Source organism: Hyaena hyaena, unplaced genomic scaffold (genome assembly GCF_003009895.1).
Source record: "Hyaena hyaena isolate Hyena2069 unplaced genomic scaffold, ASM300989v1 scaffold_4, whole genome shotgun sequence".
Classification (NCBI taxonomy): domain Eukaryota; kingdom Metazoa; phylum Chordata; class Mammalia; order Carnivora; family Hyaenidae; genus Hyaena; species Hyaena hyaena.
In genome coordinates this window covers 8944147-8971645 of record NW_024080636.1, presented here as the reverse complement: position 1 = coordinate 8971645, position 27499 = coordinate 8944147, and the positions used below count along the sequence as shown (strand labels likewise).

The 27499-nt window shown below is 57.3% G+C and overlaps 3 protein-coding genes across 11 annotated transcripts in view; 2 read left to right on the top strand and 1 right to left on the bottom strand.

Moving 5' to 3' along the window:
• Positions 1 to 956: 956 nt before the first annotated feature.
• HDAC10 (histone deacetylase 10) lies at positions 957 to 7354 on the top strand. Of its 5 annotated transcripts, XM_039236829.1 has the most exons (21): positions 957 to 1048; positions 1355 to 1440; positions 1511 to 1645; positions 1872 to 1968; positions 2167 to 2264; positions 2362 to 2466; positions 2631 to 2699; positions 2791 to 2917; positions 3109 to 3174; positions 3364 to 3423; positions 3500 to 3589; positions 3745 to 3851; positions 3924 to 3991; positions 4071 to 4335; positions 4422 to 4506; positions 4860 to 4951; positions 5108 to 5164; positions 5422 to 5500; positions 5644 to 5826; positions 5911 to 6070; positions 6226 to 7354. In XM_039236829.1, the coding sequence occupies exons 2-21, from the start codon at positions 1382 to 1384 to the stop codon at positions 6231 to 6233; spliced, it is 2010 nt and encodes a 669-aa protein (XP_039092760.1). In that variant the 5' UTR covers positions 957 to 1048; positions 1355 to 1381; the 3' UTR covers positions 6234 to 7354. The 5 variants fall into 5 exon arrangements, with proteins under 5 accessions (XP_039092760.1, XP_039092768.1, XP_039092773.1 ...); XM_039236837.1 differs by lacking the exon at positions 957 to 1048 and having other exon boundaries at positions 3500 to 3553; XM_039236842.1 differs by lacking the exon at positions 957 to 1048 and having other exon boundaries at positions 4071 to 4299.
• A 6901-nt stretch (positions 7355 to 14255) lies between these two features.
• TUBGCP6 (tubulin gamma complex associated protein 6) overlaps positions 14256 to 27499 on the top strand; it is a 21757-nt gene continuing 8513 nt past the window's right edge. For all 5 annotated transcript variants that reach the window (XM_039236293.1, XM_039236282.1, XM_039236277.1 and 2 more), the window contains exons 1-7: positions 14256 to 15354; positions 16233 to 16396; positions 20562 to 20772; positions 25125 to 25298; positions 26295 to 26416; positions 27161 to 27239; positions 27340 to 27449. In XM_039236293.1, the coding sequence (XP_039092224.1) occupies positions 14614 to 15354; positions 16233 to 16396; positions 20562 to 20772; positions 25125 to 25298; positions 26295 to 26416; positions 27161 to 27239; positions 27340 to 27449 (1601 nt within the window). In that variant the 5' untranslated portion in view covers positions 14256 to 14613. The remainder of the gene's footprint in view (positions 15355 to 16232; positions 16397 to 20561; positions 20773 to 25124; positions 25299 to 26294; positions 26417 to 27160; positions 27240 to 27339; positions 27450 to 27499) is intronic.
• LOC120234465 (60S ribosomal protein L36-like) lies at positions 20971 to 21367 on the bottom strand. The gene has a single exon (XM_039236328.1). The coding sequence runs from the start codon at positions 21322 to 21324 to the stop codon at positions 21013 to 21015; it is 312 nt and encodes a 103-aa protein (XP_039092259.1). The 5' UTR covers positions 21325 to 21367; the 3' UTR covers positions 20971 to 21012.

Below are 27499 nucleotides of genomic sequence, written 5' to 3'. Positions count from 1 at the left end.
TGCGTCTGCCCTGGCTCTTCCGCCTGTCCCCAGGGCAGGAGCGCCCTCCGTCTGGCCTGGAGTTCGGCTGAACACGCGGACAGTGGGCCCAGCCGAGCGGCCACAGTGGACACCGGCCTTCTCTGCTCAGGGGCGCCCCCAGCACCCCCGGGGACCGGCCCCTGTCCGGAGCCCCGGCTCAGGGCGGTCCGGAGGGGGCGGTCCGCCGCAGGCCCCGCCTTGGAGGCCACGTGACCAGGGCGGCCAATCAGAGCGCGCCGGCCCGTAGCCACCGTGATAGGCTGAGGGGCGGCCGCGTGACCCTAAATGACCCAATCGGGGTCTTCTCGGCGCAGGCAGCTTGTCCGTCGCGGACTCTGGCGGCTGCCTCGACCTGGACGGTGGGGCCCCGGATGGGGCCGCGGGCCGCATCCTTCCCGCCGTAGGGGCCCCTCCTGCACTTCCGGGGCACCCGCAAACGGGATTGGCGGCATTCCCGCCCAGGGCCCCGCCTCCTACGTTCCCCAGGGTCCGCCCCCTTCAGAACGCCGCCTCGGTGAAGCCCGCCCGCCGCCTCCGGACTCGGGCCTGGGCGCTGCTGCCAGAGCTCCTCCGTTTCTGGCCCCTGGCGCCCACTCTTCCCCTCCCTGGCCGACTGGCTCGGCTGCCGGCCTCATGCATGCGGTCCTCGCCCAGACGCCCCTCCGTGCGCCTCCCCCTCCGGCCGGCCCCGCCCCACGCTTCCGTGGCTCCCGTCTAGTTGCTCTGCCACCCCCCCGACCCCTGACCCTCCGGCTGGTCTGCTCTCCCGCCCGGGTCTTTCTGGAGCTTAAATCGGACCCCGCCACCCCCTTTTTACACGTCGACGCCGCCCAGGCCCGGGCTCCCCTTTGCGCCCCAGGGCGGCGCAGCACGGGATGGGCTGAGGACGCGTGTGACGGCGCGGTGCGGCTGCGCCGGGGGAGATTTGGGGCCGTCCGCGGGGTCCTGGGCACACCGGGCCTCACCGTCCCTTCTGCCTCTAGAGGGAGAGCGAGGCTCGCGACGCGGCTCCGGCCCCGGGCTGCAGGTGAGGGGTGGAGCTGCAGCCGGGGCGCGGAGGGGGAGGGGCCGGGCAGCGCGACCCCGCGCCCCAGGCGCCCGGCCCGCCCGGCTCCCGGCAGGCGGCGCTTCGGGGCGGGGCTTGGGGCGCAGGGTCGGAGTCTGAGGACGCGGGAATCAGGCCCTGGGAGCCACCTGTCGGCCCACTTCCGTGGTCTACTTCCGTGCCTGGATTCTGCGTATTCCTGCCCAGGCTCGTCCTAGCTTCCCCGGGGGACGGGGGGGGGGGGGGGTGCAAGGAAGGGACAGTCAGTGCACCCGCCTGTCCGCCCAGGGTGGCCCAAAGTGACACGGCTGTGCCATGAGGACTGCACTAGTGTACCACCCGGACATGACAGCGGCCCGGCTGCTCTGGGAAGAGTAAGTGTGACCAGGTAGAGGTGGGAGGGTGGGGCGGCTGCTCTGGACTCTGAGCTCTGTGTCCGCTCAGCCCAGAGTGTGAGATCGAGCGTCCCGAGCGCCTGACCACAGCCCTGGAGCGCCTGCAGCAGGGGGCCCTGGAGCAGAGGTGTCTGCAGTTGGCAGCCCGGGAGGCCTCTGAGGCAGAGCTGGGCCTGGTGCACAGGTCAGACCCTGGGGAGCCACATGCTGTGGAAGAAGCCAGTGAGGCCCTGGGGCCACCCGGCCTGCCAGCATATTGAAAACAGAGCGTCTTCCCTACGTGCCTCAGTTCCACCACTGGTGGGGGGGATGACGGAACAGTGAGGTGGGCAGTGCCCCCAGGGGTCCAGCCCCTCTTTCTCCTCCTCTTCCTGATGGTGACCCTGCCTTGTCTGCCTGCCCCGCTGCAGCCCAGAGTATGTGTCCCTGTTGCGAGGAACCGAGACCTTGGGCACCGGGGAACTCCAGGCGCTGTCTGGACAATACGATGCTGTCTACTTTCATCCGGTACGGCCCTGGGGACACGCCACCTCCCCAAATGGACACCCATACGCTTGTGCCTGATTTCCGTGGCCGATGTTCCGTGGCCGATGTTCTGATGTGCAAATGGCCGACAGGTCTTGCTGGCTGCTGCCGCTGGCATCTGGTACGGGCCTGGGCAGAGGTGCAGTGGGCGGGAGCTCACTAGCACCCCTGCCCCCACAGAGTACCTTCCACTGTGCCCGGCTGGCCGTGGGGGCTGCGCTGCAGCTGGTGGATGCCGTGCTGACGGGGGCTGTGTGCAACGGGTTTGCCCTGGTGAGGTGAGAGCCGACCCCTTCCTGGGTCGCTCCCATCTGTGGGTGGCCCTGTGAGGGCACAGGATGACCCCGATGTGTCCCACCCAATTTTCACCTGCAGACCTCCTGGGCACCACAGCCAGAGAGGCGCTGCCAATGGATTCTGCGTGTTCAACAACGTGGCCATAGCAGCGGAATACGCCAAGCAGAAACATGGGCTGCACAGGTGTGTACTGGGTTGGCTGTGGGACGGGGGCCCAGGCCAGATGGGAGGAGGGTAGAGCGGGCTGCTGAGAGACCCCACCCAGCCCCTTGTCGTCCTGGGGTGGGCTCCTGGCCCCAAGGTCAGAGTCTCTGCCACTCAGTGACCTCTGCACTCCCTGTCCCCAGGATCCTGATTGTCGACTGGGATGTTCACCATGGTCAGGGCATCCAGTATATCTTTGAGGATGACCCCAGGTGAGCTGGGGGTGCGACCCTTCCCTGAGACCCCTTGCTGGGAGCCACAGGGTGAAGGTCTTGATCTCTGGTCTTGGCTGGTTGTTTACAGCGTCCTTTACTTCTCCTGGCACCGCTATGAGCATGGGCGCTTTTGGCCCTACCTTCGAGAATCAGATGCAGATGCTGTTGGGCAGGGGCAGGGCCGTGGCTTCACTGTCAATCTGCCCTGGAACCAGGTGCTTGCCCCTCACGCCAGCTGCCTACCCAGAGCCCCTCCCCCAGGCCTCATCCCCTGCCCCAAAGCCCCAGGCCTCCTGAACAGAGTCCAGGGCATCCTTCCAGGGTCACCCCCAGAGTCTGGGCCCCAGGGATGAAGACCCCATAGCCTTCTGCTACAGGGCCCAGCACTGATGTCCCATGGCCACAGGTTGGGATGGGAAATGCTGACTATGTGGCCGCCTTCCTGCATGTGCTGCTCCCCGTGGCCTTTGAGGTAACTGCATGGGGGGGCAGGCTTGGTGTTGATGGTGGGAGCAGGGGAGGGCGATTCGGTATCAGGAGTACCCCCACCCCCCACCATAGCAGAAGGGAACCCTCTGGATGGGGAGTGCTGTCCAGAGGGGCCTCCTTCACCCCTGCTCCGATCTCTTTCCTGCCTGTCCCCGTGTGGCCCCGCCCACAGTTTGACCCTGAGCTGGTGCTCATCTCGGCAGGATTTGACTCCGCGATTGGGGATCCCGAGGTGAGGGCCTGGCCTGGCTGGGGAGGGCTCCTGGGGTCCTGGGCCAGGCCCCCACCGTGCTTGGCTCTTGTCCCAGGGGCAGATGCGGGCCACACCGGAGTGCTTCGCCCACCTCACTCAGCTGCTGCAGGTGCTGGCTGGCGGTCGAGTCTGTGCTGTGCTGGAGGTGACCGTGACAGCTGGGAGGGCTCACCGGTCAGATGTGGGGGTGCCGTCAGGGGGGCCTGCTGTACAGGATGGGGTGTCCTGCCTGGGATGGTGACGCCCCGCTCCAGTGACACCTCGGCCCAGGCACATGTCTGCCCTTCTCCCTTCTCCCAGGGTGGCTACCACCTGGAGTCGCTGTCCCAGTCCGTGTGCATGGTGGTCAAGGCACTGCTGGGTGACCCTGCCCTGCCCCTGTCGGGGCCCATGGAGCCTTGTCGCAGGTGCGGGGCCAGGAGGGTGGGAACGGCTAGGGGAGTGACCCCAGGCCTCACTGCTCCGGCTTCTCCCCACAGTGCCCTGGAGTCCATCCAGAGTGTCCGGGTTGCCCAGGCCCCTTATTGGAAGAGCCTCCAGCAGCAAGGTCAGTGTGGCCCGTGCTGGGAGGCAGGGTTGCTTCCTGGGCTTCCAAGCAGTGGTTTTGACTCTCAACTACCCCCTAGGATCAGCCCCCATACCGAGTCTCAGCACCTGCTCCCCGGAGGGGAGAGCCTCACCTGTATCGCCTGGGGGACCCAAATTCAAGGCAGCGGAGGCCCAGGCCTCGGCCGCACTGAGTTCCCTCCTGGAGCAGATGTACCTCAACCCCACACTGCCCGTCCGCACGGCTGTTGCCCTGACTGCGCTGGACGCCGCCCTGGTCCTACCCCCAGGTGTCCTCCAGCAGGAGGGGTCAGCCCCACGGGAGGAGACACGGGCCTGGGCCAGGTGGGCAGAGTGGGCCTGGGGAGAGGGATGGGGCTGCTTGTGCACGTGTGTCACTGCCTGTCCATGTGTCCCTCTGGCTACACCAGGCTACACCAGGCCCTGGTCCGGGACGAGGCTCTCACTGCACTTGGGAAGGTCCTGCACCTCTTGAATGGGATCCTGGATGGGCAGGTGGGTGCACCTGGGATGGCCGAGGGTGGCCGTGGAGCCGGGGGCAGGGCCCAGGGCCTGCTCACAACAGATGGCTTGTCCAGGGGAGTGCTGAGTGGTGCAGATCCACGTGGACATGAGTTACCTTGTGCCTGGACACTTTCTAGAACAGTTCTTAGGGACAGGGTCATGAGTTCAGGCTCACTTAGTCTTCCCAACTAAATCCTCTTTGACAGAGAGGGGAAGGGGTTGTCGTACATTAGCTTTAAGCATCTCACAGGTGGTGGCTACATAGTTGGGGCCCCAGACAAGGGGTGGATGTGTCTGTTTACTTGGGTGGGAGTTGCCCTGCGCACCCACTGTTGACCCCACAGGTGAGCTGTGGCATTGCAGCAACCCCAGCGTCTGCTGCTGCCGCCACCCTGGATGTGGCTGTTCGGCATGGCTTGTCCCGTGGAGCCCGGAGGTGAGCCTTCCCTGGACAGCCTGAGCCTTCAGGGCGTGGCCCGTGGGCACCCCCTGCCCTGCCTGACCACCGCTCCTGCTCCCCTCTGTGTGGTAAGGGCTCTGGGACTGGATTCCAGGCTGGGGGAGTGTGATCTGGGGCTGACTTTTCCTGCAGGCTGCTCTGTGTGGCGGTGGGACAGCTGGATCGGCCCGCAGACCTTGCCGACGATGGGTAGGACTCTTGGGTCGTGTGTACATCCAGGCCTGCGTGTGGGTGGGCACGCAGTCCTGGGTCCCCATGGGGGTTGGGTGGGCAGGACCTTCCACAGCTGGGGTTTGGCAGAGGGGTCCCTGGGAGGGTCTCCAGCACAGAGGGTCAGTGGTGCCCCCTGCCCCCAAGCTCTCCTCCACCTCTTCTTCTGTGGTCTGGGCTCTGGAGGGTGAGCAGTAGCTCACACCCACGTGCACTTGCACACTCTTCCCTGGAAGGAGGAACCTGTGGCTGAACATCAGAGGCAAGGAGGCGTCCGCCCCATCCACGTTCCAGGTCTCCGTGCCGCTGCCAGGGGTGAGTGGGGGAGTCACAGGGCAGGGCATCCTCCTGCGGGCCGGCCCCTCGCCTCCACCTGCCCTTCCCGGTGGGACTGTCGGTGTGGCCATGCACCGGAGGTTGGGAGGCGGGCTGAGCCCTGGCTGCCGTCCTTCCCACAGACGACTGGTGGGTTCGTGAGCTGCGTCCTGGCCCTCGTGCTGCCCCTGGCCTATGGCTTCCAGCCTGACCTGGTGCTGCTGGCGCTGGGGCCAGCCCACGGCCTGCAGGCCCCCCAGGCCGCGCTCCTGGCGGCTCTGCTGCGGGGGCCGGCGGGGGGCCGCGTCTTGGCCCTGGTGGAGCAGGTGAGTGAGACGTGGTGGCGGTGCTGTGGGGGTGAGGTGGGGCAAGACCAGTGACTTGCTGCTTCGCATCTGCTCCCGGCCCAGGAGTCCACATCCCAGCTTGCAGGGGTCCTGGCCCGGGTGTTGCAGGGAGAGGCACCCCCCAGCCTGGGTCCCTTCTCCATGGCCTCTCCAGAGGACGTGCAGGCCCTGACACACTTGAGAGGAGAGCTGGAAGCGGAGTGGAAGCTGCTGCAGGTGGCCGGTGAGGCTGGGGGCCGCGGCCCAGGCTGAGTGCTGGCTCTAGGGGGACACTCTGTCGTAGAGCTCTGTGGGGAGAGGGACTCAGTCTCGGGGGAGTGGGGTGCTGCCCTGAACCAGCTTGCTGCAGTGACAAGCTGACTGTACACCTCTTCCCAGCTCCTTGAGTGCCGTGATGTGGCAGCTTGAAATCTGCACTCCAGAGGTGACACCACAGACCGGTCCCCCAAGAGCCGACTTTAAACGTTCACACGCGCACCACTGCCTGAGGCCTCTGTCCAGACAGCCAGGGTACAGAGCTGTCCAGGGCGCTGGCTCAGGGCCCGGAGCCCCCCCTCCCACAGTCCGCCTCTGCACAGACGGCTCCATCCTCGCTTCTGCATGCCTGTTAACCTTAAAAAATAAAAGTTATTTTAGCAGCAAAAATGGGTTTAATCAGGAATGGCACCGAATTGCAGTTCAGGACAAGCAGACTATGGCAAAGCCGTAGGCAAGTGTAACTAACAAAGAACGTTATTTAAGGAAAAGGAGGAGGAAGTGGGGAGGGTTGTTCTGCACGAGCATCCGTTGGAGCCGATGACCAGGACGTCTGAGGGTTCTTTCCTTCCGGTGCTTCTGTCGGGTCCAGAATTGACGAGTCCTCCTGCGATCGGCCGGAGTGGTGCCGCTCCTGGCCCGGCATTCCAGGCCCACGCCAGTGAGTTTCATTCATTCTCACACTCCCCCCTTTTTCTGCTCAAGATCTTTCTTTGAAAGCGTCACTGATCAAGAGTCAGGATTTCCGCACATCGCACAAAGGGGTTTTGTCTGTCGGTGGCGGGTAGGACCTTCCTGTTGTCACGTTCCACGTTCCACGTCAGAGGGAAGGGCGTCCCAGATGGAAACCACTAAAGGCCACATTTCAGTAAGAAGGAAGGTCGGGAAGGCCAGGTACTTCCCATCTAAAGTCTCTCTCTTCTCAAGGTTACAAATATCGGAGATCATTTCCTCCACATCATTTTTACAAAAGTTTGACGGGCAACAAAATACAAAACTGAAAATAACTATACAACACAGGAGAAGTAACATAACAATCACAAACTGAGTGATGGTTCTAAACCAGGACTCTTGGTCTGCAAAGTAGCCAACTGGAGGTATTTCTCGGCACTTATTCCGACTTAGGGGAGAAAAGTTCTCCCTGTGGAGGCAAGCCCAGCACCCCGTGCGCCTTCTGCTCTCACGGCCTCTCTCCCACCACCCCTCCAGCAACCCCGTTTGTTCTTTGTATTGGAGAGTCTCTTATGTTTTACCCCCTCCCTGTTTTTGTTATTTTTGCTTCCGTTCTCTTCTGTTCATCTGTTTTGTATCTTAAATTCCACACATGAATGAAGTCATGTGATATTTGTCTTTCTCTAATTTCGTTTAGCATAATACCCTCCAGTTCATCCAATACTCGCAAATGGCAAGATTTCATTTTTTGATTGCTGAGTAATACTCCAGTGTATGTGTGTGTGTGTGTGTGTGTGTGTGTGTGTGTACACCACGTCTTCTTTATCCATTCATCTGTCAGTGGACATTTGGGCTCTTTCCATACTTTGGCTGTTGTCGATAGGGCTGCTATAAACACTGGGGCGCACGCGCCCCTCTGAAACAGCACACCCGGATCCCTTGGATAAATACCTAGCAGTGCAACTGCTGGGTCGTGGGGTAGTTCTATTCTTAATTTTTTGAGGAACCTCCATACTGTTTTCCAGAGGAACTGTGCCAGTTTGCATTCCCACCCGCACTGCAAAAGAGATGCCCTTTCTCCGCATCCTCGCCAACATCTGTTGTTGCCTGAGTTGTTAATGTCAGCCATTCTGACAGGTGTGAGGGGGTATCTCATCGTGGTTTGGATTTGTATTTCCCTGATGATGAGTGATGTTGAGCCTCTTTTCACATGTCTGTTGGCCATCTGGATGTCTTTGGAAAAGTGTCTATTCATGTCTTTTGTCCATTTCTTCACTGGATTATCTGGGGTTTTTTTGGGTGTTGGGTTTGATAAGTTCTTTATAGATTTTGGATACCGGCCCTTTATCTGATATGTCATCTGCAAATATCTTCTCCTGTTCCTTCGGTTGCCTTTAAGTTTTGCTGATTGTTTCCATCACCGTGCAGAAGCCTTTTATCTTGATGAGGTCCCAAGAGTTCACTTTTGCTTTTGTTTCCCTTGCCTCTGGAGCATGTTGAGTAAAAAGTTGCTGTGGGTGAGGTCCTAGGGGATTTTGCCTGCTTTCTCCTCTAGGATCTTGATGTTTTCCTGTCTTACACTTAGGTCTTTGGTCCATTTTGAGTTGGTTTTTGTGTCTGGTGTGAGAAAGTGGTCCAGGTTCATTCTTCTGCATGTCGCTCTCCAGTTTTCCCAGCACCATTTGCTGAAGAGACTGTCTTTGTTCCATTGGATATTCTTTCCTGCTTTGTCAAAGATTAGGCCATACATTTGTGGGGACATTTTTGGGTTCTCTATTCTGGTCCATTGATCTGAGTGTTTTTGTGCCAGTACCATACTGTCTTGATGATCACAGCATTGTAATACAGCTTGAAGTCCAGAACTGTGATGCCTCCAGCTTTGGTTTTCTTTTTTAAGGTTGCTTTGGCTAATCGGGGTCTTTTCTGGTTCCATACAAATTTTGGAATTGTTAGTTCTAGCTCTGTGAAGAATGTTGGTGTCATTTTGACAGGCATTGTATGTTCTTTATTTTTGAGGGAGAGAGACGGGGGGAGGGGCGGGCAGAGAGAGACGGAGACACAGAATCTGAAGCAGGCTCCAGCCTCTGAGATGTCAGCACAGAGCCCGACACAGTGCTTGAACCCTCGAACTGTTAGGTCATGAGCTGAGCCGAAGTCAGACACTAAACTGACTGAGCCACCCAGGCGCCCCAGTATGGTTACTTTTAATGGTAGCAAAATGAGGCCTGTACGGTATCAAAGTAGATCTCCTTTTACTAGTTGTAAATCAGAGGAGGCAGGAGCCAAGTGCATTCACTGCACGTCCTGATATCTCAAAGGCTGGGACTCACTCTAGAGTCCCTGGGGGTGGATGTGAGGTTTAGAAGCACCAACGGCAACGCTTTCAGCCCAGGGTTTTGGAAGGTCTGCAGATTTTGCCGGTTGAGGCCTAACGGTGCTGGGAGTGCAGATGACTAATGCTGGGATCGGTGATGTAACGCGCGAGGAAAATGTAAGTCCTGCCGAGCAGCGCACACCTCCTACAGCACCCGTAAAAGGAGTTCCCCGATGACTGCGAAGTCCAAGAGGCGGACCCAGGGTTGGGATAATCTTTGCTAACAGAATTTCAGCCACAGAAGCAGCACTGGCCCGTCAAGAAGAGAGAGCTTCGGCCCAGTGAGAAAGCCTGCAAACCATGACTGAGACATTTATATCCACAAGACAGGGAAGCTGTGCGGTCCCTCTGTGTGGACAGGTTTTCCGGGACGCTACTTTGGACGGGTGGGACGAGTGAGCCAGGTACTTTGTGTGGCCTTGTTATTTGCCCACCAATCCACCAATATTGGTTCACGAACACTGAACCAATATATATTTTTTTAAGTTATGATCTTTTTAAAGTTTTATTTATTTAAGTAATCTCTACACCCAACATGGGGCTCAAACTGGACCCCAGGATCAAGAGTCAGATGCTCTACCAACCGAACCGACCAGGTACCCTGAACACTATCATTTTGTCAGGCTGGTGGTTTAATGCATGTACTGTGGTGAGCAGTGGGAATTCCAGAATTTCTGGTAGGGCCAGATTGTTGTTGGTCTAAACCAGAGTCCTCCCTTTTTGTGAAACTGGCAACCATTAGATCTCCAAAGTCACGTTTCCTTTCCTAGGGCCAGTTGTTCAGGCATCTCTGTTCAGTATTACAAAATTATCATTTGGGAGAACATCACTTGGGACCCATAACAGAGGTTTGGCTGCTGGTTTTGTTTTTTTTTAATGCTCATTTATTTTTGAGAGAGAGAGACAAAGCACGAGTGGGGGAGGGACAGAGAGAGGGAGACACAGAATCCGAAGCAGCTCCAGGCTCCGAGCTGTCAGCACAGAGCCGGACACGGAGCTCAAACCCACAAATCTCAAGATCATGAGTTGAGCTGAAGTTGGATGCTTAACTGACTGAGCCACCCAGGTGCCCCCATCTTTTGCTTTCTTTTAAGATTTTATTTAAGAATATTTTTTATGTTTATTTTTGAGAGAGAGAGAGAATACAAGTGGGGAAGGGCAGAGAGAGAGAGAGGGAGACACAGAATCCGAAGCAGCCCCAGGCTCCGAGCTGTCAGCACAGAGCCCGACGCGGGGCTCAAACCCACGAACCGTGAGATCATGACCTGAGCCGAAGTCGGATGCTTAACTGACTGAGCCACCCAGGCACCCCAATGATGACTTTTTTTTAAAGTTTATTTATTTTGAGAGAGAGAGGGAGACAGTGAGAGTGGGGGAGGGGTAAAAACAGAGAGAGCCCCAAGCAGGCTCCACGCTGCCAGTGCAGAATCCGTTGGACGCACAAACCGTGAGACCATGACCTGAGCCGAGACGAAGAGCCGTACACTTACCTGACAGAGCCACCAAGGTGCCCGTCTCCTGGTTGGCTAATTTGTTTACTATTGTCAAATTCTAGAATTATTTCCTTCCTTTTAAATGAATTGTCATATTTTTCTGAGAAATCGCAGTCTAGTACATGAATAGGGGCAGGGAACCAAGGAGAAAAGGGCACACGTCTCCAGAAGAGCCTAGACAAAGGGAACAGCTTCGGAAGCGGGAAGCTGTGGAGATTTATTAGAGACCCTCCCCATCAGAAGGGTCTAGTGCTTGCAGGCAGGGCTGCTTCGGAGCAGGGCGGCTGGGCAGCGCCAGTGCAGCCTGTCCGGTCCTGACCTGGGCAGGGGGTCCTCCAGGCTGATTACAAGGGGGGCCCGCGGCTGGGAACGAGGACGTTGGAAAGACGGCTGAGGGCCCCGGAAGCACTGATGTTTGCAGCAATCGGTTCAGCAGCGTCCCGGTGCTCTGCAAGGACACAGAAACTAGGCTTTGGTTTTTGCTGAGGGGCCTTTATTTCCCGGAGTTGAAAACTTAGAATTTTAGTGATTTTGCTTTTAGGTGACTCATCTAGGATGCAAGTGAGCAAGTTTGCCAAAACAGCTAAATCTGGAGTGGATACAGTTTCCTGTTCCTTTTTTTTTTTTTTCCCCCAAGATTTTAATTTTAGGTAATCTCTACACCCAACATGGGGCTTGAACTCACAATCCTGAGAGCAGAAGTCACTTGCTCCACTAACTGAGCCAGCCAGGTGCCTCTAGCCTGGTCCTTTTAACTACGGGAGAAAGGCCTGGTTCAGCCTGTTAATAAACAGTTAAATGCTTCCAGGTGGATTCGACATCTAAAGGAAGACCAGGGGCGCCTGGGGGCTCAGTCGGTGAAGTGTCCGATTTTGGCTCAGGCCATAATCTCATGGTTCAGGAGTTCGAGGCCTGCGTTGGTCTCTGTACTGACAGCTCAGTGCCTGGAACCTGCTTTGGATTCTGTGTCATCCCTCTCTCTCTCTCTCTCTCTGCCCCTCCCCTGTTCATGCTCCGTCTCTCAAAAATGCATAAACATTTAAAAATTTTACAGGAAGACCAGAATTTTGTTTGAAAACAACTTGGAGTTGATGTAGCCATGAACCAGTCACCAGGCTTTTGTGTACAAGCCTGAAGTTTGCTCCCATCAACAGCCTTGGGAAAAGCTCCTGTCATTGTTTTGTAGAGATTTCCAGTGAGTGTTCTAGCATCTTGCCCAACATTAGGAGTCGGTTTCTCTAAATCCCTTTCACAGCGTATTGGTGGGGCTAGTTTACCCGGGGGCCTGCCCTCACCAAAGAGCCATATGGACTAACTGATACCAGCCGGAGAAACCAGGTTGGTAAGCTCGAGTCACTGATGTTAAATTCTTCAGCAAACCTTTGGGGGTCCTCAGCCACTTTAGGAAACTTGCAGGTCAGCCTTATTCCAGGCAGTGTAAGAAATCTGGGATCTATCTGGATCCTCAGAAGACTTAACTTCAAAGGTGCAGGTTTTGATAGTTTTAGGAAGGGAAAAGTTAGGGGTGGTTTGAAGGAAAAGAGAAGCTTGTCGAGAGAATCAAAATGGGGAAACTGAGGATGCGGAGGTGTGAGGAGGTGGGACTTGAACACAAAGTAGCTGCCTCATGCCCTCAAACAAGACAGGGCGGTGGAAAAAAGGCTCAGAAGCTTTTTTTTGTCTTTTTGCAAAATATAATTTCTAGATGAGGCAAACAGAGAGGTAATTTTAGATTCCTGACCACGTTTTGAAGTTTAAAAATTCCAATCAAAGTAGACATCCCATTCAGTTTTTGTTTTTTTTTTTTAATTTATTTTTTGGAGTAATCTCTACGCCCAACATGGGACTCGAACTCAGGACCCTGAGATCCAGAATCACATGCCGCACTGACTGAGCCAGCCAGGCGCTCCTGCCCCCCGCCCTTTTTAGGCAGTTTTGACAATTTTAGAGCTGTGGCTGTCCAGTTTTGAGAAAAGTAAGTTACGGGAGATCGAAAGTTCCTCATAACGCTCACTAAATTACTTTTGGTTACATGGGTCTGTTTGGTTAGAACTGCACATGAGAAGGCACAAGTGGCTGGGGTCCCAGAAAGGGGGGATGCCCTCAGAGCAGTGTGATGTCTGGGCTCCCATTTTAGAGGTTTTTCTCTAGAGCAAACACAATGAGGAAGCATAAGGCAAGCTGACACCCCACAACCCCATCTCCAGAACCCTACAGACTCAGTCTCCTAGAGCCCCTAGTATCCCACGCCCCTCCACAGTGATGTGGGAACAAAGGCAAGAAGAAAATGTAAATAACATAGAAGGTCTTTATTACCGGCAACCCATTGACAAATACTTGAGGCAAATACAGAGTATAACATTTCTCCAGGACCCCCCCCCCCCCGTTCCCACTATCCTAATGTTAAAGGCCTTACTGGAGGAAAACAACCTTAGCCTGACAATAGTGAGGTCTCTGCTATCTTAGGAGTCCTCTTTGGCATATCAAAGTCCTTCTAGAAAATTCCGTTGCTTTTACCTCCGCAAGTCCATAGTACTTGACCAGTCCAGCCCAGCTCTTCCTGCCCAGGGCCCCGTCCCCATGCTTTAATAAAATCACCTTTTTGCACCAAAAATGCCTGGAAAATTCTTTAAAAAATTTAAAAAAGTTTTATTTACCTGAGAGAGAGAGAGAGAGAGAGAGAGAGGCAGCGTGAGCAGGGGAGGGTCAGAGAGAGAGGGAGACGCAGAATCCGAAACAGGCTCCAGGCTCTGAGCTGTCAGCACAGAGCCCGACGCGGGGCTCGAACCCACGAACCGTGAGATCATGACCTGAGCTGAATTCGGACGCTTACCCGACTGAGCCCCCCAGGCGTCTCTGGAAAATTCTTTACTAGCGTGGGCTCCAGACTCCCATCAAACAGCTTCCCGAACCTTCCAGCTCTGAGAAGAGGGCTCCCCGACGGCCCTCACACAGACGCCGAGGGCAGCCTGGCGCTCAGACCCCGAGCGCCGAGCAAACTCACCCTCTAGCTCCGGGGGCTCCGTGTTTCTCGCGCGCCAGCTCGCCGGCTCCGAGCGGCTTCCCGGGGGCCTTCTCAGGACTCCAGGTCATCGAGCAACGTTAACCTTAAACATGCAAGTTACTTTGCCAACAAAAATGGGTTTCTTCGGGAATAGTGAGAAGTGCAGTCTGGGCCAAGCAGGCACCGCCGAGCCGCAGGCGAGCCCACGGAGGGGCTTCGCGGAGGACAGGCTGGGAAGTCGGGCGGTTCCGATCCAAAGTGCACTGGAGCGAAGCGGGGCGCAGAGGCGTCTCGCCGTCCGGGCCGCAGGGCGGCGGGGGACACTTCGGTCCCAGCCTCCCATCGGGCAGGCCCGGGCCCAGGGCCGAGCCCTCCCTCGGCTCATTTTCACCTAATATGACTCCACCTCCTTTATTTAGCCCGCGTTGGGCCTCAGTTCCCCGCCGGGGCCACCGGGCGCCGGAAGGGCCCTCCCGCCGCGCCCCAGCTCTGCCCCCGCGCCCCAGCTCTGCCCCGCCCCTCCCAGTGACGTAATTCCGGCGCGCCGGCCCCAGCGGGCTTGCGGGGTCGCGCGGCGGTGACGCCGCTCGGGGGGCGGCGGTGGCGGGAGCTGGAGCCGTGGTCTGTTCGCGGGGTGAGGCCCCGCGTGGGGACCCTGCCTGCCTGCCTGCCTGCCGCCAGCCCCACGCCCGCCCCACCCCTCTGGGGACGCCGACAGGGCGTGCGAAGCCGGCCACGTGCCCTGTGCCCGGCCCTGGCGCGGGCTCTCGGGTTTTGTCACGCGTCCGTGACCCCCCGCCCCCCCGAAGTTTGAAGGCTGCGGAAGTGGCGCCCCGCAGGCCATCGCGGGCGGCGGGCACGAGCCCGAGAGTGGGTTTAGGGGGCCGCCTGGCGTTCAGCCGGGGCTGGGCCGCTCCCGCCGCTGGGTGCTTTCCCGCCCCGGGGCCTGGAGCGGCGCCGCGGGCGCCATGGCCAGCGTCCCCCAGCTGTTCGACGACCTCTGTGAGGCCCTCCTGCCCGCGGCGAAGGCCCGCCTGGGCCAGCACGGCGTGAGCCGCAAGAGGGCCAAGCAGAGCCTCAAGAGGGTGGCCTACAACGCTCTTTTCACAAACCTGTTTCAAGAGGAGACCCAGCAGCTGCAGCCCGACGTCTCGAAGCTCCCTGTGAAGAACAAGGTCCTCCTGCTGTCCTTCGACCTGAGAGCGGGCGGCCTGGGCCCCGAGGCCGACCGTTTGGAGGAGCTGGTGGAGGCGCTGCAAGCAGCCCCTGGCTGTCCGCTGGCGGAGGTGGGGTCTGTTTTGGACCTCCTGGTCCGGCTGGCGGGCAGCGGGCCCCCTCGGCTGCTGCAGCGCAAGCGGGACTACTTCTTTAACAACAAGCACGTTGGGAGAAACGTGCCCTACAGTGGCTATGACTGCTACGACCTGAGTGTGTTTGAGATGGACGTTCAGTCTCTGATCTCCAGAGAGGAGTATTTATGTCAGGACATGGTGCGGAAAGCGCTTCAGGTGATGGATGCGGCACCAGGCACTGGCCTGCCCACCGTTGGGCTCTTCTCATATGGTGACCCTTGCGGCGACAGGTTTGAGAGAGACACCCGGGTCTCGCTTTTCGGTGCCCTTGTGCACAGCCGCACATACGACATGGATGTCCGGCTGGACCTGCCCCCGATGCCCGACAGCGCAGACCTCTCTGGACTACCCATTAAGGTAGAGTGTTTGCTTTCTTGCCTCTAGCTCCCCGGGCTTTTGGAAACGCCTCTTTTGACCTTCCCTGGGTCATGGTAAAGGTAGGGAAGTTCTCCCGTCCTGCTCACTTGGTGGCTGAGTCGTGGTGAGGCGGGGCTGCTGGAGGGGGCTTCGGCTTGGTGGGCAAAGACACCTCTCCTGTGCTGACGGCTCAGAGCCTGGAGCCTGCTTCGGATTCTGTGTCTCCCTCTCTGTTCCCCTCCACTTTGTCTCTCTCTCTCTCTCTCCAACGTTTATTTTTTGAGAGAGAGAGAGAGAGAGAGAGAGCGCGAGCACGAACAGGGGAAGGATAGAGGATCCAAAGCAGGCTCTGTGCTGTCAGCACAGGGCCGGACTCGGGGGTCGAACTCTGGAACAGTGAGACCATGACCTGAGCTAAAGTCGGATGCTTAACTGACTGAGCCACCCAGGTGCCCCAGGAAATTGCTAATCTTTTTTTTTTAATTTTCTTTTATATTTATTTATTTAATTTTTGAGAGAGAGACATGTGAGCAGGGGAGGGTCAGAGAGAGAGGGAGACACAGAATATGAAATAGGCTCGAACCCACGAACCGCAAGGTCATGACCTGAGCTGAAGTCGGACGCTTAATCGACTGAGCCACCCAGGTGCCCCTGGAAATTGATAATTTAATAAATGAATTTAATCCCTTAAATGATTCAGTGAGAGTGAAAACATGTAGTACTTATGTGCTTGGGAAAAATAGAGGAAACATTCCCTGAGGTATTTCTTGTAATTAGTAACTGGAAGTATGTGGAAAAGTCCTGGAATTCTGATCACACTTGGCTGAAATTTAGACACGCGTGGTGTTTTTTCCCATGTTCTTTCTGGTGGTCTCCAGGTTCCTCAGAGTGTGGATCAGTCGGAAGATGAAGGGTTCCAGTCAGCATCTAACTTGACTCCTGACTCCCAGTCTGAACCAGGCACGACCCCGGACATCGACCTGTGGGGCGCCGTGCTCACCTACGAGGCCAGCAAGCGGAGGTGCTGGGAACAAGTTGGATGGTATGAGCGCTTTTGCCGTGAAATGCACCCCCCACCCCCCACGTGTGAGCATGGCTTTTGTCGTGGGCTCCAGTGGGATTAGGAGCCTGGAAGTTTCAGTCAGTCTAGTTTATAGAATTGCCCGGGTCATGGGTGCTGAGAGCGATTCAGAGGGGAAGGACTTGCCGGCCTCACAGAGGTTGCCCGGCGCCAATGACTCCCGCAAGTCGAACAGTCCGCTGGCCGCTGAGTTATGTCCTTACCGTGAAGGCTCCCGGTCAGAGGTGTCGAGGGCAGCTTGGCAGGCTGCGTGGTCAGGGCCAGGAAGAAATGCTCTCTGGGCACAGGGTGCCGGGGAGGGAGCGATCTTCATGTGCACTGCTCTTTTCACCGCTGGCGCTGGTAAGTTCCGGTCACGCCGTGCTGTCCTGACTTGGGCCGGCATCTCTGTCCCTGGGCTCGACTGCTCCAGAGGCCCCTGCACTCAGGACCTCTCAGAGTCCTCCCAGGATGGGGACAGAAGACACACAGTTGCTAGTATTACTCCCGGCACCCTCTTGTCCCATGTCATCCGTTGGCAGTTCTGTGGAATGCAGCGTGGGGAGCCGCGAGTGCGGGAGCCAGGGCCAGCGGGGCACCCGGCGCCTCCTGATGCAGCTCTGGGCCCCGGGGCTCTGGCGAGGATGGCCGAGGCGCAGCGGCGGTTAGGTGCAGTTTGTGTTTGGGCCCGGCTCCTGCTGGGCGGCCGTCTGCCCCCCGCAGACCCCTCCAGGGGTGGCAGCTCCCTGCTTCCCTCACCGCCACCGGTGTTCATGGTCGTGTGCTCTTTCCTGTCCCTTAAGTTCCTGTTAGGGCTTCAGGCCTGTCTTGTGTGCACACAGCGAGTCTAAACCTTGCCCATAGCGCTCGCTGTGTCCAGCCTGGCCAACAAGTTAGCACGTTCTTTTGCAAATATTTGGTTGGTGGGATTTCATTTATTAGTTTCTGCTTTTCTAGGTCAGCGTTTAGGAGATCACTCGGGTCCCCTCCACGCCCCTATTCTGAATGCATCTGATCTCCTTGGTGCCCCCCCAGGCGGCGACCACAGTGGTCTTCCCTGTGAGGATGGCTGCGGCCGTGCTCCCAGGACCTGAGTCCGTCCCCTCAGCGCACCATGGGTGGCTTCTTCAGGGAGACCCTTGGGCCACCCCTGGTGGTGGGCCCCAAACCTGTTCTGGTGGGAACTTGATCCCGCCGACCCCTGACCCCCTGACCCCCTGACCCTGGAGGCCTTCTTCTCCAAGCTCATTTGGCAAAGCTCGTGACCTTGTTTCAGTTTGGATCCCGGGCACCTGCTAGTTTCCTACCCTGGGTTCTGACGAGTGATCTTCCCTTCCGGAAGCAGAACTGCCTGTCCCCCCCCAGCCTTAGGACACTGACCTCTGTCCCTGCACAGCCCTAGGGCTGTAACCTGTCCTCCTCTGGAGGACCTCTCCTCTGTGCCTCACCCTGGCACCGGCACCAGGCCGCCCTCCCCGCTGCTGGGCCCCCTCTGCCGTTGCTCTGTGGCTGCCAGTTGTTCTGGGGGAAGCAGTTTCTTTATGTTAAGGGCTGAGTTCCCTGTGGGGACAGGGTGAATCTGGTGTTTTCCTTCATGCGCTTTTCTCCCTTGGCCCTGAATTCCCGAAGGGGGCGCACGTGGTCACAGGCCGGCCCTGGAAGGGTGGGGGCAGGAGCAGCCAGGGCTGTGGGAAAAGGGACGGCGGCGCCTGTGGCACGTTCCTGTCCGGAGGGACTCCCTGGAGGAGCGTTTGGAAGGACTTTGAAACTTGAGAGGGTTTTCCTTTCCCTGTGCCCGTGCTTTTCTCTCCCCAAGGAGGTGAGGGCTGATGTCAGTGGTCTGGCCGCACCCCACCTGCCGCATCTGGACGCCTCAGGACTGGCCTCTCTGCCTCCTCCTGCCCCTCCCCCTCCCCCTCCGCACGGCTCGTGCCACCTGCCAGCGCGTCGTTGCCCTGCCTGCCATACTGGCCGCGGGTGTGGATCTAGGGCCGGCCCTCCCATGGAGTCCCCCCCGGCCCGGCTGTGCTCACACTCACCCCTCTTCTCTTCTCGCTGTTCCCAGAGTCTCTTGTCCCCTTCCTGGCCCTGGGTCCCAAGTTGGCGCTTCCTCGTTTCTTCCGTCCACAGCGCTGGCCCCGTGAGGGGCTCCCCGCCGCACTCAGATACTTGCTGAACGAAGGGAAATCCATTATGGCGCATTATCAATTAAAAAGCATGTTTTTATTTTAACATGTTCTGAGATGTATCGTTCCTGGCGTTGTATGTCACACCTGATGGGATCAAAACGTGCCGCTGGTCAGACATGCAGCTGATGTTAGAATGTCCGGTAGCTTGGAGCTGTTACCCCACAGGAGATGATTTTTGTCTTTGAAGAATAAATGATCTTTCNTTTTTACATTTTTTAAATGTTTTTTTTATTTCTAGGAGAGAGAGAGAGACAGCGTGAGCAGGGGAGGGTCAGAGAGAGAGGGAGTCACAGACTGAAACAGGCTCCAGGTTCCGAGCTGGCAGTCAGCACAGAGCCTGACGCGGGGCTCGAACCCACGAACCGCGAGATCATGACCTAAGCAAAAGTCGGACGCTTGACCGACTAAGCCACCCAGGCGCCCCTAAATGATCCTCTTTCTGATAGGTTTTTGATATGCTAGACCCAAAAATACTTTTTTGCAGAGGAGGAGAAAAGAGCTGGTTAGGTATTAAAAACGAGAAGAAAACTTTCAAAGTTTTAAAAGGGCCTGTATTCCCTGAGCTCTGTCTATTAAGAAATGACTTTTTCAGTGGATTGTAAAAAAGTCCTTTCCTGCTTTTCAGTAAAGATTGAGGGTTTTCAAAAGAGTATTTAAAAAGTGGTAACTGGGTGTTTTTCCCCCCCACCATTTCTGAATGATGTAGACACTGTTTCTGAGTTCCTGGCATAGGACCCTGTGGAGACCAAGCTGCTGGTGCCCAGAGGCGCCCCGTGCAGGCCCCAGCACACCTGTAAGGTCCTGAGAGTTCCAGAGACTTGCTCTGAGAGACGGAATAAAGATACCACATTGGGGAGGCCAGCAGGGGGCGCTCACGCTCTCGTGCTGCTGCGGGTCTCTGTGCCCTTCCAGGAAGGAAGCATGGCAGCACCCTACTGCTGGGGTGAGGCTGGTGTCCCCCTGCCAGCCAGCCTGTGACCCCAGAGTGGTGGGGGCCGTGAGCTCCCCCTGCCGGCTGCCCGGGGCCCTTCAGTGAGCTCATTCACTCCTTCCACGGGAGGGACAGAACACGCACAACGTGAAATTTGGCGTCTTAAGCATTTTAAGGATACGGTTTTGTACCTGGATCGTGTAACTTAGTTTAATGTCTTCAGGATTCCTCTGTGTGGTAGCATGTGTCACAGCGTCCTTTCCAGGTCCTGAAAATGCCTGTTGTACAGACAGGCCAGGTTTTTTTTATCCATTCATCTGTCCGTGGACACTTGGATTGTGAATAAGGCTGCCATGAACGTTGTGTTTATTTTTAATTTTTCTTTTTATAGTTTATTTATTTTTGAGACAGAGAGAGACAGAGTATGAGTGGGGGAGGGGCAGAGAGAGGGAGACATGGAATCTGAAACAGGCTCCAGGCTCTGAGCTGTCAGCACAGAGCCTGACACGGGGCTCGAACCCACAAACCGTGAGATCATGACCTGAGCCAAAGTGGGACGCTTAACCGACTGAGCCACCCAGGCGCCCCAGTTGTGCTTATTTTTAACACGCAGAGATGTTGTGACCGTCACCCTAAGGACCACTGTGTGCCCCTCGGGCACTGGGCGGGTGGGGGCATTTGCTGCTGCTTCTGGTTCGCACCTGGTCTTACTATTTCTTTTTTCTTTTTTGTTTTAGATTTACTTATTTTTGAGTGAGAGAGAGAAAGGGCAGGGGAGGGGCAGAGAGAGAGGGAGACACAGAATCTGAAGGGCCCCAGGCTCTGAGCTGTCAGCACAGAGCCTGACATGGGGCTCAAACTCCCGAACCGTGAGATCACGACCTGAGCTGAAGTCGGATGCTCTATCAGCTGAGCCCCCAGGCGCCCCTTGCCCTCACTCTTTCGGGTCCCCCTCTCTTGCCTTCTGTTCGTGCAGTAAACGTGCGTGTCACCTTGCCTGCTTCTTGCCCCTCTGTCTCCCCCACAGCCCCCCCGGCCACAAGGAGGAGCCCTACCTCACCGAGGCGGGAAGGGACGCCTTCGACAGGTTCTGCGGGCTCCGCCACGGGGAGCTGCTGGTGCTGGGCGGGGGCCTCCCGCAGGCCCCACAGCCGGTCCTGGTGAAGGAGTGTGAGCTGGTGAAAGATGCGCTCAACGTCTTGATTGGGGTCGTGTCTACCACATTCTCCCTCTGCCAGGTAAGGAAGTGCCCGCCTGGCACTTTACAGGGTAGCAGGGAGCCCACTCAGGAAGCAGGCGGCCTCACGTGCGAGCCTCTGGGTGCTGGGGTGGCGGGAAGCTGGCTCCGTGGCCTGCGCAGAGGCCATGGTGACGGTCTTCTCTTTTCAGTCCGAAACAGTGTTGCTTTATTAACATCCTTTGTTTTTTCCCCCCAAGTTCCAAAAAGGCTTTATTACATAGAGAGGGGAGGGCAGGGCTCAGTCCTTCTTGGCGGCCGCTTTGCGCATGGCTGCCAGCACGTTGCTCAGCTCCTCTCTCTTCCTCTTGGCTCGGATGTGCGTCCCCACCCTTTTCTTGATGAACTTGAGTGCGCGCTTGTCCTTGGAGACTTTGAGCAGCTCCATGGCTTGCCGCTCGTATGGGGCGAAGCCGCACACCTCTCGGATCATGTCCCGCACGAACTTGGTGTGCTTGGTGAGGCGCCCGTGGCTGTGCCTCAGCTTGCTCACGTTCTTGGTTACCTTGTGGCCCTTATTGAGGCCCATGGCCATAGGGTAACGCAGAGCCATGGCTGCTGTTCCTCAATGGCTCCCGCGGCGGAAGGGGTATTAACATCCTTTTAAAACTGAAGAAAAATGAGATGTTTATTACCATCGGTGAGACGGTAGAAACGCACCCCCCCTTTCCCTGCCCAGCCTCAAGAAGTGCCGAGAGGCCCTCTGAGCCTTCCCTGTGCTCGGACAGAGTGCAGACTCCACCTCGAGGAGCACCGGCCTGGCAGGAGGGGCCGTGCCGTAGGGCCTTGTTGCTGTCTTCACCGGGTGCCGGGTGGCTCCTTGCCGGCGGGCGGGGCCTCGGGCATCCCCTCTGCCTCTTGCTGGGCACTTGTCTGGTAAACACACACATTTACAACATCAAGCCTTTTGTACATGTTACTCTGCAGACTCCTTTCATGTGAATGTCCAGCCTCTCTATATCTTTTTTTTTTTTTAATGTGTATTTATTTACTTTGAGACAGAGCAGGAGAGCAGGGGTGGAACAGAAAGAGAGGGAGAGAGAATCCCAAATAGGCCCCATGCTGACAGCCCCGAGCCCAGCACGGCTCAGACACACTGTGAGATCATGACCTGAGCTGAAACCAGGAGTCAGGCGTTTAACCGACCAAGCCCGCAGGCGCCCCAGAGTTTTCATTGCGAGTGTATAGAAAGAACTGCTGCTTTGCCAAATGTGTTCATTAGTTCTGATGTGTTTTGTGTGTTGGGGGTGGGATTCTTTAGGGTTTCCTGTATATGAGATCCCATCATTGGGGCACCTGGCGGCTCAGTCGGTTGGGCGTCCGGCTTCAGCTCAGGTCATGATCTCACAGTTCATGGGTTTGAGCCCCGCGTTGGGCTCTGTGCTGACAGCTCAGAGCCTGGAGCCTGTTTTGGATTTTGTGTCTCCCTCTTTCTCTGACCCTCCCCCACTTGCACCATGTCTCTCTCTCTCTCTTTCAAAAATAAGTAAACATTAAAAAATTAAAAATATACATAAAAAATTGTTTTTAAAGATCCTATCCTCTGCAGATAGATACCTTAACTTCTTCCTTTCCGTCTTGGATACATTTTATTTTTTCTCTCGCCCCGTTGCCCCGGCTAGGACTTCCAGTGCTGCTTCAGACGGAAGCGGCGAAAGCTGGCACCCTTGCCTCCTTGTGTGCCCTAGCAGAAAAGACTTGCCGTCGTTGAGAGTGATGTGAGCTGTGGGGTTTTCATACGTGGCTTTATCATGTTGAGGAAGTTCCCTGTATTTCCTATTCTACTGAATGGTTTTATGACAAGAGTGTATTGGATTTTGTCAAATACTATTTTTGCATCAATTGAGATAATCATATATTTTTTTCTTCATTCTATTAATGTGGCCTAGTGCTCGCTTCGGCAGCACATATACTATTAACGTGGCCCATTGCATTGATTGATTTTTTTTTTCCTTCACTTCACTTCTTCAACAAGTATTTATCATGAAGCCATGATTCAGGATCCCAGGGTGGGGATCACCACGTACACAGGTGCCTCTTCCCTGCCTGGGGAGAAGGAGGGAGGAGAGTTGGGTGGAGCCAGCACAGATCTTCCCAGGAAACATGCCTTCTGCCCAGTGGTCACCCCGGGCTGACACCCGGGACAAGGCCAGAGACACCACTTCCACCAGTGGTCCTGAAACCCAGATATTTCTGCCCACAGTCCCTGGCCTGGTTCTGGTCAGGGAAGCACCTGTCAAAAGGGGCAGTCGTGGGGGTCGTCTGGGGGGCTCAGTCGGTTAAGCGTCTGACTCCTGGTTTCGGCTCAGGTCATGAACTCACGGTTCTTGGGTTTAAGCCCTGTATCAGGCTCTGAGCTGATGGAGCCTGCTTGGGATTCTGTCTCCCTCCACCCCTCTGCCCCCAAAATAAATAAACTTTTTTTAAAAAAATACTTTATTGTCAAGTTGGTTTCCATACAACATGCAGTGCTCATCCCCACAAATGCCCTCCTCCATGCCCATCTCCCCTCCCCCCCACATCCATCAGCCCTCAGTGTGTTCTCAGCATTCAAGAGTCTCTCATGGTTTGCCTCCCTCCCTCTCCCCCACTGTTTCCCCTTCTCACCCATGGTCCTCTGTTAAGTTCCTCCTAAACCTCCTATACATGCAAACATATGGTATTTGTCCTTCTCTGCCTGAGTTATTTCCCTCAGCATAACACCCTCAAGGTCCATCCATGTTGCTACACAGGCCAGATTTCATTGTTTCTCATTGCCATGTAGTATTCCATGGTACAGATAAACCACATCTTCTTTTTTTTTTTTTTTAATGTTTTATTTATTTCTAGGAGAGAGAGAGACAGCGTGAACAGGGGAGGGTCAGAGAGAGAGGGAGTCACAGACTGAAACAGTCTCCAGGCTCCGAGCTGGCAGTCAGCACAGAGCCCGACACGGGGCTCGAACCCACGAACCGCGAGATCATGACCTAAGCGAAAGTCGGACGCTTAACCAACTAAGCCACCCAGGCGCCCCGATAAACCACATCTTCTTGATCCATTCGTCCATTGATGGACACTTAGGCTCTTTCCATGTTTTAGCTATTGTGGAGAGTGCTGCTATGAACATTGGGGTCCATGTGCCCCTATGCATCAGCACCCCTGTGTCCCTTGGGTAGATTCCTAGCAGTGCTATTGCTGGGTCGTAGGGGAGTTCTGTTGTTAGTTTTTTGAGGAACCTCCATACTGTTTTCCAGAGGGTCTGCATCAGCTTGCATTCCCACCAGCAGTGTAGGAGGGTGCCCGTTTCTCCACATCTTCGCCAGCATCTAGAGTCCTCTGATTTGCTCACAAAATAAATAAATTTAAAAAGGTGGGGGCAGTCTGCTAGTTCTTGATTTTGGTCTTGGTGTCTTCTGCCATGGAGCTGCTCTTAAAGACAGCCCTGAAGGAGCTCACAGCTCAGTGGGACCCTCAGCAAAGACCGCACTGATTGATTTTTGTATGTTGAACCACCGTTTAATATGCTGCTGGATTTGATTTGTTAGTATTTTATCAAACATGTCTGCTCACGAGGGATATTGGCCTGTAGTTTCCTTCCTTGTACGGTCTTCATTTTGCTTTGGAAGCAGGGCAGTACTGGCCTCCAGCATTAGGAAGTATCCCCCACCCCCACCTCCCGGTCAGTTTTTGGATGAGTTTGAGAATAGCTGGTGTTCTTTAATTGTTTGGTAGAATCACCATCTGGTCCTGGGCTTTTCTGTAGTGGGGGTGGGGTGTCATTATTTTCTTTGAATTGTAATAAAATACACAACATTTAGCATCTTAACCTGCTGGGAGGCCCTGTGTTGGTGGTAGTGATGCTGTCGGTGGGCAGTGCTTGTTGACCGTCCCCTGCCCGCCAGGCTCCAGGGCTATGGGGGGCCGGCCTCTGCGGCTTTCACTGTCGTCGCAGGGCACACCTCCGCAGCAGCCGCCCGTCATCTCCTTGGGACACATCCCTACGAGTCAGGTTATTAGATCTAACGACAAGTACTTTTTAATGCTTCCGCCCCCAAGAACACTGTTGTGTGCACCTCTCGGGGAGCGTGGGGGGCAGCCTGTGTTCGTACGTCCTCATCCACAGTGGGCTGGACCTCCAGGACGTGTGTTGTTTCTGTGCAGTCGGGGAGAAGGGCACCGTTGTCCTGCATGGGTGGGGGCAGGCGGGCTGCTTTCTGACCACCTGCGCCAGCTGTGGGCACTCACTGTGGGCGCGTCTTGGTTTGGGGTGCGTGGTCCTGGGGGCACCAGGCAGTGTGGCCGGGTACACGGGGACACGGCGCCATGTCGGGCTCTTGGTGCCTGACCTCAGGACCCCTCCTCTGCCCTGTCCAGCCCACTCAGACCTTCACGGTGAGGCGGGGCGTCCATGTGTCGGGAGCGTCCCCCGAGAGCATCAGCAGCCTCCTCTCGGAGGTGGCCGAGTGTGGGACGCACTACGCGCGCCTGAGCCACTTCTCCCTGCAGCCTGTGCTGGACTCCTCGTGCAGCAAGGGCCTCGTGTTCCAGGTATGGCCGTGAGCCCTCGTGCTGTCGCCTTTCTGAGAGCTGTGACAAGCTCTGGGAGAGCGCCTCAGAACCTCTGCCCCAGGGCCTCTGAGACCAGGCATGTGCCTCCTTTAGCGATCCCTGAAACTCGGTAGTTACTCTTCAGGAACGGGGTCTCCCGTGATTACGATTCAGCTCATCTGTCCCTTAACCGTGGGCTAGAGGTGTGGCCAGCATTTGGGGGGCCTGGGCGGTATGGGGTGGGCACGTGTGGCCTGTTCCCTGCCAGTCTTCACGGAGCTGCACAGTGACTGACACGAGGTCCTCGCTTGAGCTGAAGTTCTAGGAGCTGCAGCCGAACCGGGTCTTCTGGGCAGTCTGACAGCCGCCCTCACGCCGGGCAGAGCCCCCCAGGGTGGCAGGCATCCAGATGGAGCAGGGCGTTTGGGGAGAACTGAGGAAAGGGCATCCAGGAGGCTGAGCAAAGGAGGCGGGGGGCCAGGGCCCACGGGCTCCGCCACGCGGTGGCCCTGCAGCAGTGTTGTTGGGTGACGTGACGAGGTGTAGGTTTCAGACGGTGCAGGCTGGGCCCGTGCCGGTGGGAAGGGAACTGGGAAGACAGGAGGGTCTGTGTGGGGCACGTGGGGCGTGACTAGTGGGTGGACTGGCTTTTCTTCCGGGGCGTTCCGTGCAGACCTCCTGTGAAGACGGCTGCTGAGCTAGGGCCGTGCTCTGGTGTGGCCCAGGGCCCGGGACGCATGTGTTGCCAAGACCCTAGTGGTTTGAGCAGCCAGAGGCCCTCTCAGAGTTGGCACCCGCCCCCTGTGGGGTTTCCTGGTGCAGTTGGGGTGTCTGGACGTGACCCACGGATACCTGTTCTTTGGAACGTGGTGCCGCAGGCTTGGGGGATGGAGCCCAAGCCTCGCTCCCCAGCTCCAGTGCATCCTTTCAAGTTCTGAGCTTGGCGGCCGTGTGCAGGTGCCCGGCTGCCCTCCTCCTGGCCTCCTTGCCCTACAGGCCTTCAGCAGCGGCCTGCGGAGGTACCTGCACTACTACCGGGCCTGTGTTCTCTCCACTCCGCCCACCCTGAGCCTCCTCGCCATTGGCTTTCTCTTCAAGAAACTGGGCCGGCAGCTCAGGTGCGCCTCTGCGTGGGGGCTGTGGGGGCCGGCGGGGGGCTGGCTTTGAGAACAGCGCCCCTGGTCCGTGTCTGGATGGCTCTTGTCCAGATGAGTGCACAGGGTGCCGTGGGCACGGGGTGCTGGGTCCTGGGTATCTGTTGGTGGCCTGCCGCGGCAAGCCCTGTCTGGGGGTGGGGTTCCTGCCTGAAGGGCACGGGGTTCCTGCAGACCCGGCTTCTGGCACTCAGGGCCCAGCTGGTAAGCACCAGGCAGTGTCTGTAGCAGGTGCTATCTGGAGAAGGGAGCAGGAGGGTCTGGGGACGCTGTGGGGAGGGTTCGGGGGGAGAGGAACCCTTCCAGGCAGCAGGGCTGGAGGTGGGGTGCAGTGAGGGGGTCTGGGGGTGCCTGCAGGGTGCCGTGTGGAGCACAGACTGCAGGGAGGGAGGGGTCCTGCCGGTCATCCATGCCAGAGAGGTGGCCGCCTGGGCGAGGCAGTGGGGGTGCTGCAGGTGTGGGAGAGGGGCCGCGGAACCAGGGTGGCTCTGAGTCTCCCCTGGGCCTGGGAAGGAGGTGGAGGTGCACGGGGTGCCCAGGGAGCGGTCAGGCAGGAAACTCGAACCTGGGACCTTGAAGTGCAGGTGGTTTTACAGCTGGAGCACGGAGGCCGGCAGAGACCAGCCAGGGACACATTTGCTGTGGTGTCAGGGGGTCTGGGGCCCCTGCGTGTCTCCTGCCCAGCCTCACTCAGGCCCGTGTGTCCAGGTACCTGGCCGAGCTCTGTGGTGTGGGCGCTGCACCCCTAGCTGGGAGCGGCGGGGGACCGAGGGCCGCATTCCCGACCGTGAGTTGTGCGGTGGCCCTGCGAGGTCGGGACCGGGGAGGTGGCCGAGGGCGGGCTCCTTGCGGCGAGGCGTGTGCTGAGCCCCCTCTGCTGTCCCCAGGGGGTGAGGCTGCTGTCCTGCCTGTACCAGGAGGCCCTGGACAACTGCAGCAACGAGCACTACCCGGTGCTGCTGTCCCTGCTGCAGACCAGCTGCGAGCCCTACACCAGGTGCCGCCCGCCCGTCCGCGCGCGCGTGCCTGTGGCCTCGTCAGGCACCT